General features: G+C 44.8%; 2 protein-coding genes and 1 long non-coding RNA gene across 8 annotated transcripts in view; 1 reads left to right on the top strand and 2 right to left on the bottom strand.

Annotated features, from left to right (window-relative positions):
- Positions 1-34: 34 nt before the first annotated feature.
- ING1 (inhibitor of growth family member 1) lies at positions 35-6,309 on the bottom strand. 3 transcript variants are annotated; one of them, XM_020794323.3, is made up of 2 exons: positions 5,626-6,309; positions 35-1,852 (listed from the first exon to the last, which is right to left on the bottom strand). In XM_020794323.3, the coding sequence occupies exons 1-2, from the start codon at positions 5,765-5,767 to the stop codon at positions 1,149-1,151; spliced, it is 846 nt and encodes a 281-aa protein (XP_020649982.2). In that variant the 5' UTR covers positions 5,768-6,309; the 3' UTR covers positions 35-1,148. The 3 variants fall into 3 exon arrangements, with proteins under 3 accessions (XP_020649982.2, XP_020649984.2, XP_020649983.2); XM_020794325.3 differs by lacking the exon at positions 5,626-6,309 and adding an exon at positions 3,692-3,722; XM_020794324.3 differs by lacking the exon at positions 5,626-6,309 and adding an exon at positions 3,493-3,667.
- A 2,962-nt stretch (positions 6,310-9,271) lies between these two features.
- LOC144588488 (uncharacterized) lies at positions 9,272-12,587 on the bottom strand. Its single transcript, XR_013544074.1, has 2 exons — positions 12,342-12,587; positions 9,272-9,458 (listed from the first exon to the last, which is right to left on the bottom strand). It is a non-coding gene; the product is annotated as an uncharacterized LOC144588488 (long non-coding RNA).
- Positions 11,399-17,627, top strand: part of CARS2 (cysteinyl-tRNA synthetase 2, mitochondrial) — a 50,917-nt gene continuing 44,688 nt past the window's right edge. The window contains exons 1-2 of one of the 4 annotated variants that reach the window (XM_072994616.2): positions 11,399-11,513; positions 15,642-15,692. In XM_072994616.2, coding sequence (XP_072850717.2) covers positions 11,461-11,513; positions 15,642-15,692 — 104 coding nt within the window. In that variant the 5' untranslated portion in view covers positions 11,399-11,460. Of the gene's footprint in view, positions 11,514-12,774; positions 13,285-15,641; positions 15,693-17,627 lie in introns of those variants that run through there. The other 3 variants (XM_020794309.3, XM_078391427.1, XM_072994617.2) reach the window with 3 other exon arrangements.

Genomic DNA, 17,627 nt, shown 5'->3' with positions numbered 1-17,627 from the left:
GAAACAGAAAAGTAAAGTAAGCGCAAGTGACCAATATTATCCAACTTGTTTAATTTATTTCTTAATATCACAGCTGTACAATTTTCATACATACAGAAGGAAATGCATATTGGCTATACCACCACATTGATGCATTTCCAATTATAATACAGTTGAGTGCAACTCCACTTGAAAATGTACATTTTTACAACTTATACAAAGTAAAGGCTGCTACTCTATTATCTGTGCCAGTATAAAGCTTTGATTTATGTTAAGTTTCATTACTAAACCACTCCTTGGTTAAATACAAAATATACTAAACCATTTTAAAAGGCCTTTGTGGTACTTGGCCAATATATAAAATATGCTGTGTAAAATTTAACCTTTTGCATTTTAAAAATAAGCTCATAGCTGTAATTAAACATTGTTATTGAGCTGCTAAGACAGACACTGAACAGGAGCCATACCATAACTTCTTCCTTGCTACTGCACTGATCAGACAAAATTTGATTCTAATCCTAAATACATTCTTTGTAACTATGTCCCACTGAAGGCTATGGGCTTTGATTCTCAGTAAGATGCTCAAAACAGAATGGAAACCACTTTCTTGGAAGCAGTTACCAATGAAATGAACATGACCTGCTTTATCTACGCAAATGGCCTGGAGTTCAGTACACAAGCCCAGTGAAATCAACGGGCATAAGTAGCTAGCTACACTCTTCGTTGGACTCTGATCAACAACTTTAGAATACATTTGCAAAGTACTGTGGCTTCCTTCAAACAGACTTACAGAACTTTTTTTAAAAAAGATAAACAGCATTCCGTTATAAAGAAAAATGGAATGCAATCTAAGACATGTTTGCTATCTACATTTTAATGGGCAGAATTCTTATCAACTTGTGGAAACACATTTTTGTAAGATGAATCCAAACAATACATATTAATTTTTATTACCTCACTGAGTGTTTTGGCCCACAGACCATTTTCTTGTTAACAGTTGTTTCAAAGGAAAAACAATTACCATCCTGTATCACCATTCCCGTTACAAGAATGGTTTGATTTATAACTTTCTCTAAAAATATACATTTTACAATCCTGACATCTCAACAAAGAGTGAGACAGAGAATAAATAAATGTTTTAACAGCCTTATTCTCATCTGCTTGAGAAACTACCTATTGTAAGCCCTTTCTTTTTTAGATTTCTCCAATGCTTTGTCCATAGTTTTCTCATTTTCTCCCCTACATTTCGGACAGTACCACTTGCCTTTGGGTTTATGATTGAGTCCAACACATGAGAAGTGAAACCATTCAATTGGGCACTCATCATTATCACAGCCTATCATTTCCCCATAGGAAACTTGATTACACAGACAGTAGGTTGGTTCATTAGGATCAATGGGAAGATCTGCTGGGGAAGCTTCCCTTTCTGCTTTGGCCTTAGACCTCTTCTTTTTCTTGGATGTTTTTGCTTTCTTTTCCTTTGGAGTTCCTGAGGTGATATCATCATGATCATGATTATTAGAAGCATTCTCTCGATTTTCATTATTTCTTTGACGCCTTGACCGTTTGTTATTTGGCCTCTCAGCCTGAGTGATTGTCTCATTCTTTGATTTATCTTGGTTAGCTTTGCCACTGTTTCCAGCAGGATCGTTAGCCTCTTGGCAAGTTTCAAACAGTTCTCCATGGCTATCAAGTTGCCTGGTTCTGTTTTCAACAAGTTCTACCATTTGGCTAACAATCTGAATCTTTTCATCACCAAGTTCCTGACTCCGGATCAATGCTCTCTGTATACAGTGCAACAACCTCCGCTTTTGTACTGCATCACTCTCCCGTTTGAATTTTTCATAATAATCATCCAGCTCCTTTAAGATATCTGTTAAAAAAAAACCAGACAAGATTGTATTATTCGTCAGTCTTGTGCATAATAGCAGGGGTACTCAAACAGACTTGGTCAAACAGGGAAACTCCCCAGATATAACTACGGATGTAATTCTACTTTGTAGAGAACTGAAACATGAAAAAATTACTTAAGACCAGCAAATGAAATCAGTTCTTTGTGTATATATTTTTTTTCCTGACTAAGTGAAAACTGCTCTTCCAGAGAGACCCCAGGAGCCTGTTCTGTTTGCATTCTGCTGGGGTTTTTTTCTTAATTCTGCCTTTGTTTTGCTCCACCCCCCCATTCTTTTGCAATCACTAGGTTCTTTATATTTACTGTACTCATCTGACAGCAACAGAGCCAGATAAATCCACATTTAGTTATCTTTAGATATACAATTTAATGGCGACTCAGAAATCCCTATACTCATTCTAGGAGCTCAGTATAACCCAACAAAACCATAATCTAATGTATTCTTGGAGGCTTTCACGGACGGGATCTGATGGTTGTTGTGGGTTTTTCCGGCTCTTTGACCGTGTTCTGAAGGTTGATCTTCCTGACGTTCTGTCACACTCTCTGTCCAGCATCTTCAGAGGTCTGGAGTAGGAATTCTGTCCATGCTCAGAGCATGGACAGAGTTCCTACTCCAATCCTTGAAGATGCCAGACAGAGAGACTGGCGAAACGTCAGGAAGAAAAGCCTTCAGAACACAGCCAAAGAGCTTGAAAAATCCACAACAACTATCAAAAGCATAATCCCTGAACCAACTAATTTACTTTAGCACTGACTGTACTCAGAGCATCTCGTCTCTGTCCTGGGATGAGCTCTTCCACCTGGCCAGGAAGAAAGCAAGCATCCAAAGGATATTTAAAAATCCCTCAAAGAACCTGATCGGCTGATGCCATGGAAACGACTCTTACTTTTGAGTCCCAATGGCTCTTACTCCCAATTAAGAGCAGAGATAGAGTCTAAGCATCCTTAAATTTCAAAGGGACCTCTCTTTCCCATGAGGAAGATGTAGGCTTGGGCAGCTGCACATTTTTTTACATCAGGGCTGGATAGCTTGCCCACGTCTTGGTGGGCAGCATCTCTCCTTAGCGCACCTACTCATGAGGAGCCATGAGACTTCCAGAACAAGAATATTAAGTTGCCCACTCTTATTTTAAGGAATGGAACTAAAGATTCTTGGTATGCATTTCTTTTTTAAAAACGTGGATTTTAAAAAAAGAAAGTTCTGGCTAACGCTTTCTCAGGCATACACTCGGGGGATAGAGGTGGGTTTCCGACACAGACAGGAGAACTCGGGGGAAGCTCCACGAAACCGCCACTTCCTTTCTAAAACCTGGTGAAAACTGCCTTTTAAACGGGCGGGAAACGCCAAGGATCCTTGCCGCCCCAGCACCTGACAAGATCCTGACTCCTCCCAACCCCACAACAACTGAAAGGGGGGGGGGAGGCCGTGCGGGTTCTGCTCTCGCGCTTCCCCTTAACAGCAACGGTTACTCGCGCGACAGAATCCGACAACGCGCGGAGGTTTCCTTCCCCGTTAAACAGCTCCGACTCCCTTCTAGAAAGGCGGCGCAAAGGGACACGGCGGGCGCAAGGGGGGGGAGGGTGCGTACTAACGGCCCCACCTCTTTTTCCAAGAATGAGCTCGCGCCCAGCCCAGCATTGGAAGAAAGTCCTGCTCATCACTCCCTCCCCTGCTGGCCCTCAGCCAGAGAGGGGCCGCCCCCAATTAGCCACTCCCTCTCCTCCACAGGAAGGGTTTTCGGGGCCCATTGTTCTTAGAAGGGAAGTGGCGGCACTCGAGTGTCTTCCCCCTTTACGTACGTTTGCAACCGAACATACGCGAGGACCCGAATCATGCAGCTGACCAATCAGCTTCAGGGAACTCCCACCACAGTCCGCCTTGGATGAAACAGGCCAGTCAAATAAAGTCAGGGCAAAAGCCCGCCCACAAGCCAAACATCAATACCAATCACAAGGGAAAGCCCCCTGGAGTCTCCGCCTTCTTTAACACCAACGTGCCAATCATGTCTTGAAGGAGGAGCGACGGGCAGCCCTCAACTTCCACAGCTAGCCGTCAGTCACTATGAGCTTCCTGTAATAGTAGAGCCAATCATCCAGTGAGAGAGAGACGGGGGGGGGAGTTCGAACTATTGCAACGAACCTCCTCCGGTTGCTCTTCTCTCCGCCCCCTTTCACCATTCGGTTTTGTCAGCGTCACTACCGAGCGGATCACTAGAGAATTCAGGTGGGGACTAATAATTGAATAGAAGGCGGGGCTACGGCGTTTTTTTCATGTGGGATGTTCCAACCAATAAGGGAAGACGGAGGCGGGGCGAGCAGGATAGGAGCAGTGACGGTAAGCTATAAAAGCTGCTGTGACGGCACCTCTTACTCTCTTTCTAGAGCTCGAGCAGGGAGGTTCCTTCCTTTAGCGCAGTCGAATGCTTACGGCGGGTTGAAACGCCCGCCCTTGTCCTTCAATAGTACCCCCCTCCGTTCCTTATCCCTTCACAACCGGGCATTCATACTGTCAAGTTAACACTCACTTCTTCCTTTTCTTTCTCCCTCTTCCTGCTCTCCTTCCTACTAGCGACATAATAAAACTCTTCACGGCATGAAAGGGGTCAACTGCTTTCCTCAACCTCCCTTCATAAGCGCTGCAATAACCTGCCGGGTTTCTAACACCCTCCACCTCCTCGCCACTGGAGAAAAGAGGAGTTTAATGTGTAACGGGCACCCCAGTGTCACCTCTACCACCAGGCGTAACACTCTTTTCCACCCCCTCCCCACCCCTTTTACCTATCGCAGCACCAAATGACAAAGGACCTTTTAAGCCCCCTCACTAACTAAAACCACAATTTCCCCGGCTTTCAGTGAGAGTGACGGAGAAAGGGACAGAACACAGTCTCCCCCCTCCAAATAAAGAGCTGTAAATACGAGTTTCAGAAAAGGAGGAAAAAAGAGGGAGGAAGACGAGGGGGGAGCACTCGGCAAGCAGCACATCCCCAACCCACACACTATTTATATAATCTATCCCCCACGACTTTCCATCCCCTTTCCACAGAAATACTGGACGGGAGGAGACTGTTTAAAAGCAAATCCCATTGAAAAAAAGGGGGGACGAAGGCAACAAGCCCGGCCCACCCCCCCTTCCACTCTCAATCTAATCCACTCTCCCTCCCTCCTTTACTAGCACCCTCTCCTACTACAGCCATTGCTAATACTAGAAATTCCTCAGTGTTGTGCTGCAATAGATTTCCCCCCTTCTTTCTTGCCTTTCACCCCACCAGTGCCGTGAAAACAATTCTCCCTCAAAGCAGAGAAAGAAACAGCCACCTCAGTGCCCCATGCGTCCTGATTCCTCTGCCCCTTCGCTACCCTACTGCTGCCGCCGCCGCCTTTTTGTCCAGCGTTTTTACACCTCAAAAAGCCAAGTGCTCGCTTAAAAACTGAAATCCCGAAGAATACCTTTTGTTCCATCCCAAGATTTTTTTTTTAAAAAAAGAGGTTATCGCCTGGAGAACAGCCCTCTTGCCCACTCCTCGAATCTCTCCTCTCGCTTTCTGCTTGCCTTCTCACAAATAAATAAATAATAAAAAAGCTACCATCCGCTTCGGGATGAAGAGGAGGGAGGGGGAAAACATACAAACACACACACACACACACAAACACGGGAGATCATCTCTGCAGAAAAAGCAAACCTATATAGCTTTTATACGTTCTGGCAAGGAACACATAAAGGAGAAAGCACTTACCTTGGTATTTGGCGTCAATTTCCCTCATCAGGGAGACATTTCTCTGCAGATCGAAAGGCAGAGATTCGATGGAGTCCATGTAATCCTCCACATAGTTTGCTAAATGAAGCTGCTCTCCGTTTGCAGGATTCAACATTTTCATCTGGCCGAAAATTTTGTGTATATAGCTTCCTCTCTCACCCGAATGGGCGAGAGTTTTCTTTTCAAGCACAGCAGCCCCAATGGCAGAGGCTCAATCCCCAGCGTCGTCCTCTCCCCGTTTTCGGTTCCTTCAATCTAACCGAAAAAGACTACCAAAAAGGCAACATTTGAATCTTTTCTTCCAAGATCAGAAAGGCTGGCTGCCTCACACAGAGTCCGAGAGTCTTTCTACAGCCCCAGAGCCGCCGTAGCAGCTGATTGAATGGCTGTCGTTGTCGGTAACTCACCAAGGAGGTGGTAGAAACAATCAGAGGGATTTGTGTGTGTGTACAAGAGAAGGGAGGGAGAAAGGGGAGAGCAAAGCTCTTAAAAACCCCGATCTTTCCCCAGACAGGCAGGCAGGCAAACAGCAAAGATCTGTGGGGTTAAAAATCGCTGAGCAGAAAAGAGAAGAAGCTTCTGGCGGCGAGTACTGCTGCTCTTGTTCTGCCCGTGATATTAATGCAGCCTTTCGCTGTACGCCGCACTTGATCCAACGTGGAAAACCCAAATACCAGTTTCAAACACTTGGGAAACATTCAGCCCCGCCACCCAGTGCGCAGGCGCACCACTCCCATAAAAAATCTCCTCCTCCTCCTCCTCCTCCCCCCCCCCGCCCGGAACAGCAGCAGAGACGCTCAATGTGCTTCTATCTGTACGGTTTGTTGGGGGGCGGGAGGGGGAGAGGGGGAGCCTCGCTATTCCTTCTAGGAGAAACAACAAAAGAGCCTTGGGGCACTTTTACAAATCATAGATTTTTTTTTAAATTGCGGCATAAACTTTGACAGACCTTGTTTATACAGTAATTATACCTTCTTCATATCTTTACTCCGTTAAGTGCAGAAAAGGAAATGAGACCGTTTTAAGGGGGGGGGGGGAGAGCGCTTGTTAGCTCAATGGCTGCAAAGGTGCGCGGAAGGGTGTGTGTGTGCAGTGCATGCACAGCGAGACACATTTTCTAACGCAGACGTGTCTCACACTCGTGTTTGACTGTGGGCTGGCGGTGAAATGCCGCTTACTTACGCTTCGTAAATGTACTTACAGGCAAACTAAGCACCGTTGATTACTCAGACTTGGAATGAGAAATTGGTGTACAAAGCCCTTTAATGGGGGACATGCATGCATTTTAAAAGAACAGAGCGGAGGCACGGATGAAGTTTCTGAGGGGTGCTTGCCTCGGCTGCCTGCTCGCTCGATCTTATGTGACTCTACTACTCCGACTGGTAGCGAGAAGGGAACTGGGCAAGACACATCCTGGTGCTTTGGGGCTAGTTGAGAAGGGATGACATGAACTTCGAAAAGTTGCTCCTGCAGCAAATGGCCAAGGTCTCTTCTTCTTCTTCATTGCCTTCCCACATGGACGCCGTTAGCAGGCATCCCTAATGTGCCACCGCAGCGCGAGAAGCGGAAGCTCGCCGTAAAAAACGCGACCTAACTTCTCGCCCACCTCGCCTTGCATTGTCTACTTCCCCAGTTTGCAGGACTTTTTCGCTCTTAAAATAGAGAGGATGTTCCTTCCTTCTTTGAAACTAAACCATCCGAGCAACAGCATCAGTAATTGTAATCCAGTAAAAGACAGCATTTTCGCCCAATCAAGCCTCAGTCGGTGCTTCGCCCCTCCGCTTTGCATGTCCAATAGCAAACGACAGGCTAGACAGCCGGAAGAGAGAGAGAGAAGCGGCAAGAGGGAAGTATGAGCATGCGCACTTGGGATTTACGGGCGAGGAGAAAATGGAGGGCAGTAGAAAAACTACGTTTCCCTATAGCCCTTTCTTGCAAATGCGCATGCGCCTGAGTTGTAGCCACTGCAGTACGAGATGGGGGAAACCCTAGGACTTGAAAGGTTGCCTGATCTGAAAATCAAAGCACACCCAGCTGCAGAAAGCAAAAGGAGGGGAGCCTGTATATATGGGGAGCAAAGATATTACATGGCCGAGTACCAGAGGAAGGTTGGGTTCGGAAAGCTGTTTGCATATGGATGTGTTCAAACGTATGTCCCCGCTCCATAGTACCTGAAAATTCGGGGTTGGGTGGGAGTTTAAACATCGCCTCATAGCCGTTCTCTTTCAAAAGTAGTTTCGTGATGACGGCTTATAGTAAAGCAAGATAAATTTCAAGTGGAGGCGGCACTTAAAAAAGGCTCGAAGCGGGCGGAGTGAGTTGATCACACACTCCTAGATAGGTCTATTCAGCAGTAAGCTTCATTGCAATAAACTGGAGTTAATTCCCAGGTACGTATTAAAGAAATGAAGCCTGAAGGATCTTTACGGCCGTGTAACCGACAATGCAGAATATGAAGAAAGGGCCACTTAGATGAACTGTACAGTAGTTGAAATGTTGAAAGCATAGAGAAGCTAATGTCATCCTTCCCCCTCCCAGGATTTGATGGTTATCGTAATTTCAGACTCCAGTCGTCTCTATTCCACAGGAAATGGCAACGGCCGGGAGATTCATTGCGGATCTTTGAGAATTTTTCCGTAACCCGACCCAATGGGTGGTTGGTACCTTAAATGCAGAATTTCGGGACCGTGCTCCCCAGATTGGTGCCCTGCACAGCCACAGCTCCTAGCGGCAAGCCGCCGAATGCCGCTTCTTTCTACCATGAGAGAGGCGGCAGAAAGTAAGACGAATGCTGCAGGAGAGCCGAGCGGGAACATGACTTCGCCTTGCTGCAGCAGCTGTTTAAGAGGGGAACGCAGTCGGCCTCTGGATTTTTAAGTTTAAAAGCACACGATTCTGAAATGGCTTTATGCTTGATTATAAGCTGTGGAACTGGGGCGGCCAGTAAGGTTGTGGGAAGGGGATCTAGCAGGCGACACGGGCGGACAAAGCAGGCGGCTCGGTGGGAGACAGCGCTGGAAGCCGGGGCAGAAGAAGCAAGCCGCCTCAGCCACCCTTTAATCGGCAAAAACTACAACAAAAAACAAGCCACACAGCCGACCTTCGTCTACGTCGGTGATGGTGGCGGGGAAGCGAGCATAGCATGCATCAGCTACTCCCACTCCGTATTTATTCTTCCGAAGTAACGCCTCCGCGCTTTCCGGAAACAGCAGGATCGGATCTGCGGGAGTAGGCCGGGAGAAGCTTCCTTAAATGAAAGGGGTTTTTTTTCCCCATCGGGCGCGGAGAAATGAAAGCAAACCGGTTTCATGATCTTCCATCCAAAAACAGAGTGTGATTGTTAACCATCAGCGATCCTCCATCAAAACAAAGTGGAGGGAGGGGCTCTGAAGGGCCGTCCAAGAAAAGGGTTTTTTTGGTTTATGCTGCATTCTGGTTGCTCCACGCTTTGTGTGTGTGTTCTGTGCCCTCAAGTCGGGACCTACTTATGACCCTAATAGGGTTTTCGAGGTAAGTGAGATATTTAAGGAGTGATTTCACTAGTTCCCTTCCCCCCCAGTGAATTAGGGATTTGAATCCTGATCTGCAGTCCTATGCTGTCACTCTGCTCACTACACCACACTGAGAATCACGCTTTACTGTACTTCTAATAAAACTGGATTTGCTTATAGGGGAAAACTCATTCCTCACGAGTCAGATTTTCTTTTCTTGTTTCGGTTGCCACTTAAGCAAGGCTCAAACAGTGTTTCTTCAGCAGTGGCAGGAAAGGAGTTTTTTTTTCAAAAAGTGCTTTGTTGTCTTCGGTCTTTTTGCTGGTTACTAGTTAAGGAAGAGTTGGATCATTTCTCAGCTATGTGCTTTTACTGTCGTTGCAACAATTGTTATATCTTAGAAAATCTTAACCCACACAGCCCCTAATTCCACTGGCCCTCCACTTAGTTCAGGGCAATTTCCAAATTGTAATTGCACTTCCTGCACTCCTCCTTGAATAATTTTGAAAATCCTTGGGGTTGGCAGCAAAGTGAAACAGTTTTTCCTCAGAAGAATCCACAGAGCTTTCTATGAAAATATATTCTTACATAGGTAAGACTGAGACAAGCTGTCTTCCCCAACTTTGCCACAGCGCAGTAAATGGGGGTGGGGGGCAGTCAAATCTGCACATAAAATTAGATCTTTGGAGGGACTCCTAATTGTCGTATTTATTTATACAGCTCACAAGTTATTTTATACATTTATATATTAAAGGTGATTCTTGAATAAGTGGATTCTATTAGATGTTAGCAGTTTATTTTAACAGACAGGAGTAGACAAAGCCATATATTTTATAATAATAAAGACGCAGGATCAGAACTAGGTGAGAGCACAGAACATGCCAGTAGGAACAAATGGAATAAAACAGGATGAAACTCCAAATTAATGGCATGTTTAAGATAAGCTAGAGCTTCACACACACACACACACACACACACAAAACCAAACCAAACCAAACCAAACCAGGGCATTTTGGCTCTGTTTTTGCCTTTCCCTCCCATGTGTTATAGAGGACCTGAATGGAAGGTTTACCCCTTGTGCAGAAATCATAATATAAGTGAACAGTGTCAAAAGTAGCAGTGGGCATTATCAGAGCCCGAAGTGGGAAGGTCAGCTTTTTCTTCCCTTTGTCTGGATTTATAATTTACAGAAAGCTTTTGAAAGGCAGTCAAGAACTTCTTGAAATTCAACTTAGTGTAACACTCTGCTGGGCTAGAAGGATAGTTGTGGGATGTCTTTATGCTTCAGTCCAGTTACAGAATAGTGTGTCGGGGGGAGTAAGGGGGGTATGGCATCTAAGCCAAATGAGATGAAGTGGCATTAAATCTAATAAGAATCTGTGAACAGTGACAACAATAATTGATTGAGGAGGTAGTAATTCCAGAAAGATAATGAAGGCATTTAAAACTGTACATATGATTTCCACCCACTGTTGAATTCACTGGGACCTAAAATATGTTTTACTACATACAGCTGGGCTGCTCCCTTAAAATACTGCTTTTAGAAGAGGTAGATTTTTACAAGCCTCAGGAGGTAAAAGTGAAATTGGGAAATGGTTGCCGAGACCTTAATGCTGAAGGCAGAATCAAGATGCTGTTCTCAACCAGTCAGATTCCTAAAACCATGCAATTTTGGGGGCACTGCATGTTATAAGCCAAAGTATTCACTTTTTGCAGTACCCACTTATTTGCATGTCTACATGAATTATTTAATACATGCTTACTCAGAATTTAGCCCTGTTGTATTCAGTGGAGCCATTGTCAGATTTATGTAAAAGACGAGTTAAATATAGTTTGGGACCTCAAATTATGAGGGGCTTCTATATTTAAAAAAGTAAATAAAATACAGATTTATTTTATTTATTTATTTATTTATTTATTTATTTATTTGATTTTTACCCCGCCCCTCTAGACCATGTCTACTCATTTTGATGATGTTATGCTGCCTCTTAAATGCTTCACAACTAGAGGAAGGCCTACTAAATCAATAAAATCTATGAAGAAAGCTGATTCACCAAATTCTCAGTGATTCAGTGCACCTACTCTAGGAGATAGGAACTAGGACTCTGGAGAACAGGGTTCAAATCCCCACTTGGCCATGAACACTCACTGGAGGAGTGGAACTGGTAAAACCACTCTTTAATTATCTCACTTACCTTGGAAGTCCTATTAGGGCTGTTACAAGTGGAACACACACATGCATTCTAGTATAACTTATTACTGGATTTCAACCAGCATGTCTTAACCTGGGCTTCAGTGAAGTTTCCTCTTCAGTAAATACAGTATGTTTATGATTGCAGCCTTTATCCTACTGAGTTTGATAGCAGTGACTCCCTGGTAACTATGTCTAGAATTGCATCCTTATTTTTTTAATTGTCACCTATAGAAATGGTGCCCCTTTCCAGCCTATCTTCTATTAGTAAAAGCTCATTTTGTGTTGATAGTTTCTTCTGTGAAAGGTGTCATCACATTTCTTCATGGATCTTATACTGCGAAACCAATATGTGAGATAGAACAAGCAATCAGTAAATTTTAGGCATAATTTATATACAGTTGTTACTTTTAAAAACACTTTCTATAATGAACGAATGCAATAAATATTTGAAAAATCAAACAATCCATTTTCTCATACTCTGTTCCCCATGCCTTAAAATGACTGAAATGTAGATTCCAAAAACTAAGCTAAGAACTAATCTTGGTACCTGGTCAGTGAATTTGCTTTTAAAACTACTTCAGAATTTGGAAGCTTGAAACAGGCATTGCTAAAACTGAGGATCTCAGTGGCGTGGATTCAAACCTTTCGAAACCTGACATCTTAACTTGGCTTAAATAGCTGCAATCCTGTTCCCAAGAAACTGGGGAGCAACTTTCATTGACCATTTACTCTAATCATGCCTAGGCTGCGCAGAAGTGATCCACGTGGATTACAGATCCCTTCGACTTTCCTGACTACTGTCCTGTACTGTACAATTTACTGGGACTTCATGCTACAATCTTATTTACACTTACATAGGAGATCCTATTGTTTCCTGGGGGCTTGCATCCGAGTAAACACGTATGCGGTTCACGGGCACAATATGTCTACACATATTTACTCAGAGGTAAGCCTACTGACTGCAACGGGCCTACTTTCAGATATGCGTGTGCAGTACAGCTAAAGGATACGGTGCCGTGTAGCTTTTCTCGCACGTAAACCCCGCTAGATTCAACGGGACTTGCTCTCAAGAAAGTGTCCATAATAATCCAAATCCAAAAACCTCCTCGAAAACTTTGTTTGCGAGTCAGCATGCATAGGATCGGGGCCCCCGATCCGAGTCGTCCAGCAACTTTCAATCGCAGCGGAAGAAGAAAGGAGGAAAGAAGGCGAGAACAGTTCGCAGCGGCCGGCACTAGAAGCGAGCCCATGGGGGCCCGCCCGCTGGCTGGCCGGATCGCTCTCCCCACCTTTCCTTACCGGCGGGGGGGGGGAGAGGAGTCGCGAAAGCTCCTCCTTTTCCTGCTGCCGGCTGTAGCTACCGCCCTCCGCGGTTGGCGCACAGGCGGCGGCGGCGGCTGTTGCTACAGGCGGAGAGGGCGGTGCGACGCCGCCTCCTTCCTCCGAGCGGCTTCGGCGCCGGCCGACCTCCTCCTCCCCTCTCGGAGGAGGAGCAGCGGGCCGGCTGGGGGCCCAGCCCTGCGGTACGAGGGGAAGGGAGGCAGCGGCGCGTTGCAGGCAGGCGACGGTCGGGAAGAGAAGCCAGCCCCTTTCCCGCCGGCCGAGGTCGTTTCCCTCGCTTTGCCGCGGGCAGGGAAGCATGGGCCGCGCGCCGCGGCTGATCCCTTGGGGCGCCCTGGGAAGAGCCGCCGCCGCCGCCACCCCCGCGCCGTCCTTGCAGCAGCAGCGGCGGCGGCTGAGTCTCGCCTGGTGCGGGGTTCCGGCCCTTTCGGCGGGCGGAGCTGTGTTGGCCGCTGCAAGAAAGCCGCTGCTGGGCGAAGGTCCCCGGAGGAGCAGGTGCTGCGGCACGAAGTGGATCAGGCCCGCGGGCCACGACACGGGCATCCAGGCCTACAACAGCCTGAGCAGAAGCAAAGAACCGCTCATCTTGGGAAACGCGGATGTGGTGACTTGGTAGAAAATACGTTTCGTTTGCCTTCGTCTCTAAGGGAGTGCCGGGGTTCATTGACTGATGTTTTTGGTTGTATATTGCCAAGCCATGAAAAAAAGCAACGCTGCCCCCCCCCAATAAATACGCAGTAAAGTGAGGGGAGGCTTTCCTCTTGAATTTCTTCTGGTTATACCGCTTTTAAAAGCACAAAAAAGTAGTGCTCTGGAGGGGACCCTAAATTTTAGCTGTTTCAGCAACAGTATCCCATACCTCAGGAAGTGGAGATCTGTATTGAAGGTTTTGAAACAAGTTAGATGTCCTCTGCTAGGGAAATTTTAGGTGTGGATCTTGCATTGATAGGGGGTTGGACTACATGACCCCTGCAGCCCCTTCTGATTGTACGTTCTATGTGATTGTGTAAATGCACACAAGACCCCAGTCTCCCATCTCCTTCATTTGAAAGCAAGTCCCACTGGGTTGAATGGGCTCTGCTCATGTACTGTACTGGCAATGCATCCAAGCACTGTGCAGTGGTTCTTATTTCAAATGTTTCATACTTTAATTCCAAGAAGGCCAAGCCAGCATCATCAGTGAATCCTGTGAGTGGAAGTTCAAAATACCTGAAGGGCTGAGTGGGAAATCCTCTTGTCAGGTGACAGTCTAGAGTAGAGAGCAGGCTAAAACTGGGGCCGTTGACTGGTTGGCACTAAGAAGGCTATGAATCCCAGTAATGGGGATTCATGCCAGCTCCCTCTTACAAAAAAGTAAAGCAAGGAAAGAAGGATTGGCAGGAAACTTCAAGCAAAGAAACATATGAATTTGTATTTGGGATATAAATTGGGCAGAAAGGCCAGGCTTCAAGTTATTCTGGAAATAATATTGTAATTATTTGTACATCAAGTAAACATATTTGAAACATTTGTTATTTATACTGGGACTATCAGTAAATTTGTTACAGTTGTATGACTTGTTCTGATACATGTCAACCAACTTACACACAATACAAAGAAGACAGAAAGTAAAAAAAAAAGTGAAAAATTTCAAGCATCTTCCAATAAGAAGGCCCTTATTATTACAGCAATGAAAAAGTTTCCAATTTGAGCAAGCATAAGGATTCCAGTCTGACAAACAATACATAACTAACCAGTTACCAGGGTAGCCTTGGTTTTTGCAGAAGGGGTCAAATTAAACCATTCCTCATGTGCTCATAAAGCTTACAGCATAAAATATAATATAAATCCAGTATAAAAGGACCTGGGATCAAAACACAGAAGAAATCTACCCTGGAGCAATGCTGAGGGTAGAATGTTAAATCTAGTAAGGAGAAATGCTCTGTGAGCCTGGGTTACTCTAAGAGTTGCTGAATAAGCTGCAAGTGACTCATATTGGCAACACATCATTTGCAATAAGAGAACATGTTCTGTTTGCTAGAGAAAACAGTTCTTGCCCCTTGATATGTAGTATCTGGGGCAGTACTCTAAATGCTTGTTGTCATCCAAGCATTAGAATGGAGTCAAGAGGAATGCCAGTGGATCGAATTTTATGCTAGACCAAAGTAACCACTTAACTGATATGGAAATCTATTAGCATAAAGTGTGCATAGTTAGGATGCTTGGCTAAAAAGTGAAGATACAACCAGAATTTTAGAGTGTGGGTCCATGCTCTAGCTTCCAGTTAGCCTACTCCAATGTGTAGCCTGCATAATTAACTTGTGAACTGCCCAGAGAGTGCTTGAAGCACTATGGGACGGTATATAAGCAGTGCGCGTTTACTCCAGATTCCAGATATATAGCCGTGTATCCTACACAGTTGGGAACATCCAAAATGCAATACAGAAAAGGGACATATTTTCTGTACAGCAGGATTGTATGCACTGATCCAAATAGGAATGCCAAAGGCCTAGATTTAAATACGTGGATGGCTGAAGGGACGTGATGTCCACTGTTGATATAAGGAAAGCAAGCAATAGCAATGTGCTACATTTAGCCAAATTTAGTGCATATTTACGATGGGCAGTCCAGTTAGAATTGTACTTAAAATTTAGCCTACATGGGGGCTAAAGTAGATTGTACAGTGGTTCTAGCTCTGCATTGCTGACACAAACCTGTTGTAGTTGACCCCATTTTCTTCTTTGAACCAGCAGAGCTCAGCTGGGCACTAACATTTCTTGGGAGCCTCAAGTAGACTAGCTTAATCTGCATTATATCTTTAGAACGGGTTCCTGCTTGAAATGCATTCAGTAAAGTAGAAGTTGTGGAGACACATCTATTTGCTGCTCTTATGTAGTAAGATTGCAATCATTGTGGGTAATGGTGTGCATTTAAGACTACAGTATATCAGTGTGGTAATTTTTTTTCCTGATTGTTTGTTTTATTCACAGGTATAGTTGTGGACCAACTGTTTATGACCATGCACATCTTGGACATGCTTTGTGAGTGTCTTCTAATTTTACTTACCTTTCCTGAAATGCTTGTCCCATCATTTAGCCCACTGGTTCTTAACCTTGGGTTACTCAGGAGTTTTGGACTGCAACTCCCAGAAGCCTTCACCACCTGCTGTGCTGGCTGGGGTTTCTGGGAGTTGCAGTTCAAAAGCATCCGAGTAACAAAGGTTAAGAACCACTGATTTAGCCGATAGAACAGGCTTTTGGTCAGGGCTGGACAATGGTGGTCCTTGGGGTTCCAGCGTCACCCTTTGGGCTCCTCCACATGGCCATGCTTCTTTCTTCGTGTCACCATTTGCTAGTGATTTTTTTTAGCTTTTGTCCATTTTTTTCCATTCTAAAAGGTGGACATGCTGAGGTTCACCCAGTTGACCTGGCAGTCCTGACTTTTTGCATGTGTGCAAGCAAAGATGTAGGATCCTGGCTCCAGTCAACATGCAAACAAGCCATTTTTAGTTTTGATGATCTGGTTGTGCCAATGGGAGAAGCCAGGTGGGAATGAACTGGTTGTATGCCCCGCCATAGAACTTATTTATGGTAACTTAGAATTCTGCAGAAATCAGGCCTACCGCTCTGTATAAATACGCCAACAGTGGGTTCATATCTTCAGACTTTGCCTAGGTTGTGGGAGAAATTACCCTCTCCTTCCTTGTGTCCTGTATTTTAGAGGTATTGGTTGAAAAACTATTTTAAGACTTGAAGTGGTTTAATTAAGTGGGTGTGGATAACAGTGAGAAGAAATGTTTAAAATATGTATTTGGCAGTGTAGCTTACAGCGCAGCTTGGAATTTTCACTTCTGCAGTTAGATATAATACAGTTTTATTGTTGTGACACATTATTCTGAATTGCAGTTGTGTCTGTAATGTAAAATGGCAGTCCTGAAATACTGAGTACCTCCTAGTAAAGTTAGCAGAAGTATGTATCAGATTAGGCAGTATAAAATAAAAAATAAATGTATGTGGCCAAGAAGCATTAAAATGGGCTGCTATATCAACACATGGTAACGGATATTACAGGTGAACAGGCACTGTTGGGAGACGTGAATTTTACACATTCCTATATCTGGAAAGTGTCAGAGTACCACTGAAGGTTAAACTAGTCAGAAGCTAGGATTTTGTTTGTTTACAGAAGCTAGTCACGGATAATCTCTTCAGTTGTATTTTGAAATGCAGCAGTAGTGTATATACCAGAACATCAGGTTCTAAAATTTCATCTGTAACAATTTCCTCAGGTGCCTTGTCTGAAAAAATCCCCAAGATATACATCAAGGCATCGATTTCTCTTTGTCTTGTATCAAGGTTTCTGGTACACATGGGCTGTTGAGTGGACCATCTGAGCTCTAATCTAATCAAGTCTGGTGCAGTTAATAGCATGCCTCCTTGCTTCTTTGTCCTCGTCCACTTCTTCTTAGCTAAGACATACTCAGTTTCTGAATCGAGGAATGTGATTTGTTCTCTGACCTCCCTGTTTTGTGTGAAAGTATGCTCCACCAGCATTGCTTGGCTGCACAGGAACAACCAACATTTCAGTATTAGAACAGGAGTCACTCTGGCTTGGGAACCCCTATTCATTTTCTCTTTCTCCAGAAGTCACTGTTAAGAAGTATGGTACCTCAGATGCCAGTTTGGCATTGGGTTTAGGTCTCTGGTCTTGAGTGGCCACAATATGCCTAGAAATAGTTGGTGACTGCAGTTCTTTGTCTCTTATCTGGGTGCCTCTGCATGGTTTGAAGTCATTTTCCTTGTCCTGTTCCTCTCTTCTCTTGTTCATCAGAGACTCAATACCTCTGCTTGTTGACCAGTTCTCTGTTTCCTTTTCCTTGAAAATCTGTAGTCATCATAGTTACAATAATTTGAAGTGGTCACTGGTGCCACTGATTTGTTCTTCTGTCCTGTAACTGCCGTGTAGCACCACCCTCTCCG

The sequence above is a fragment of the Pogona vitticeps genome, chromosome 3, assembly GCF_051106095.1.
Source record: "Pogona vitticeps strain Pit_001003342236 chromosome 3, PviZW2.1, whole genome shotgun sequence".
Lineage (NCBI taxonomy): Eukaryota > Metazoa > Chordata > Lepidosauria > Squamata > Agamidae > Pogona > Pogona vitticeps.
This window is presented reverse-complemented; position numbering and strand designations above follow the sequence as displayed.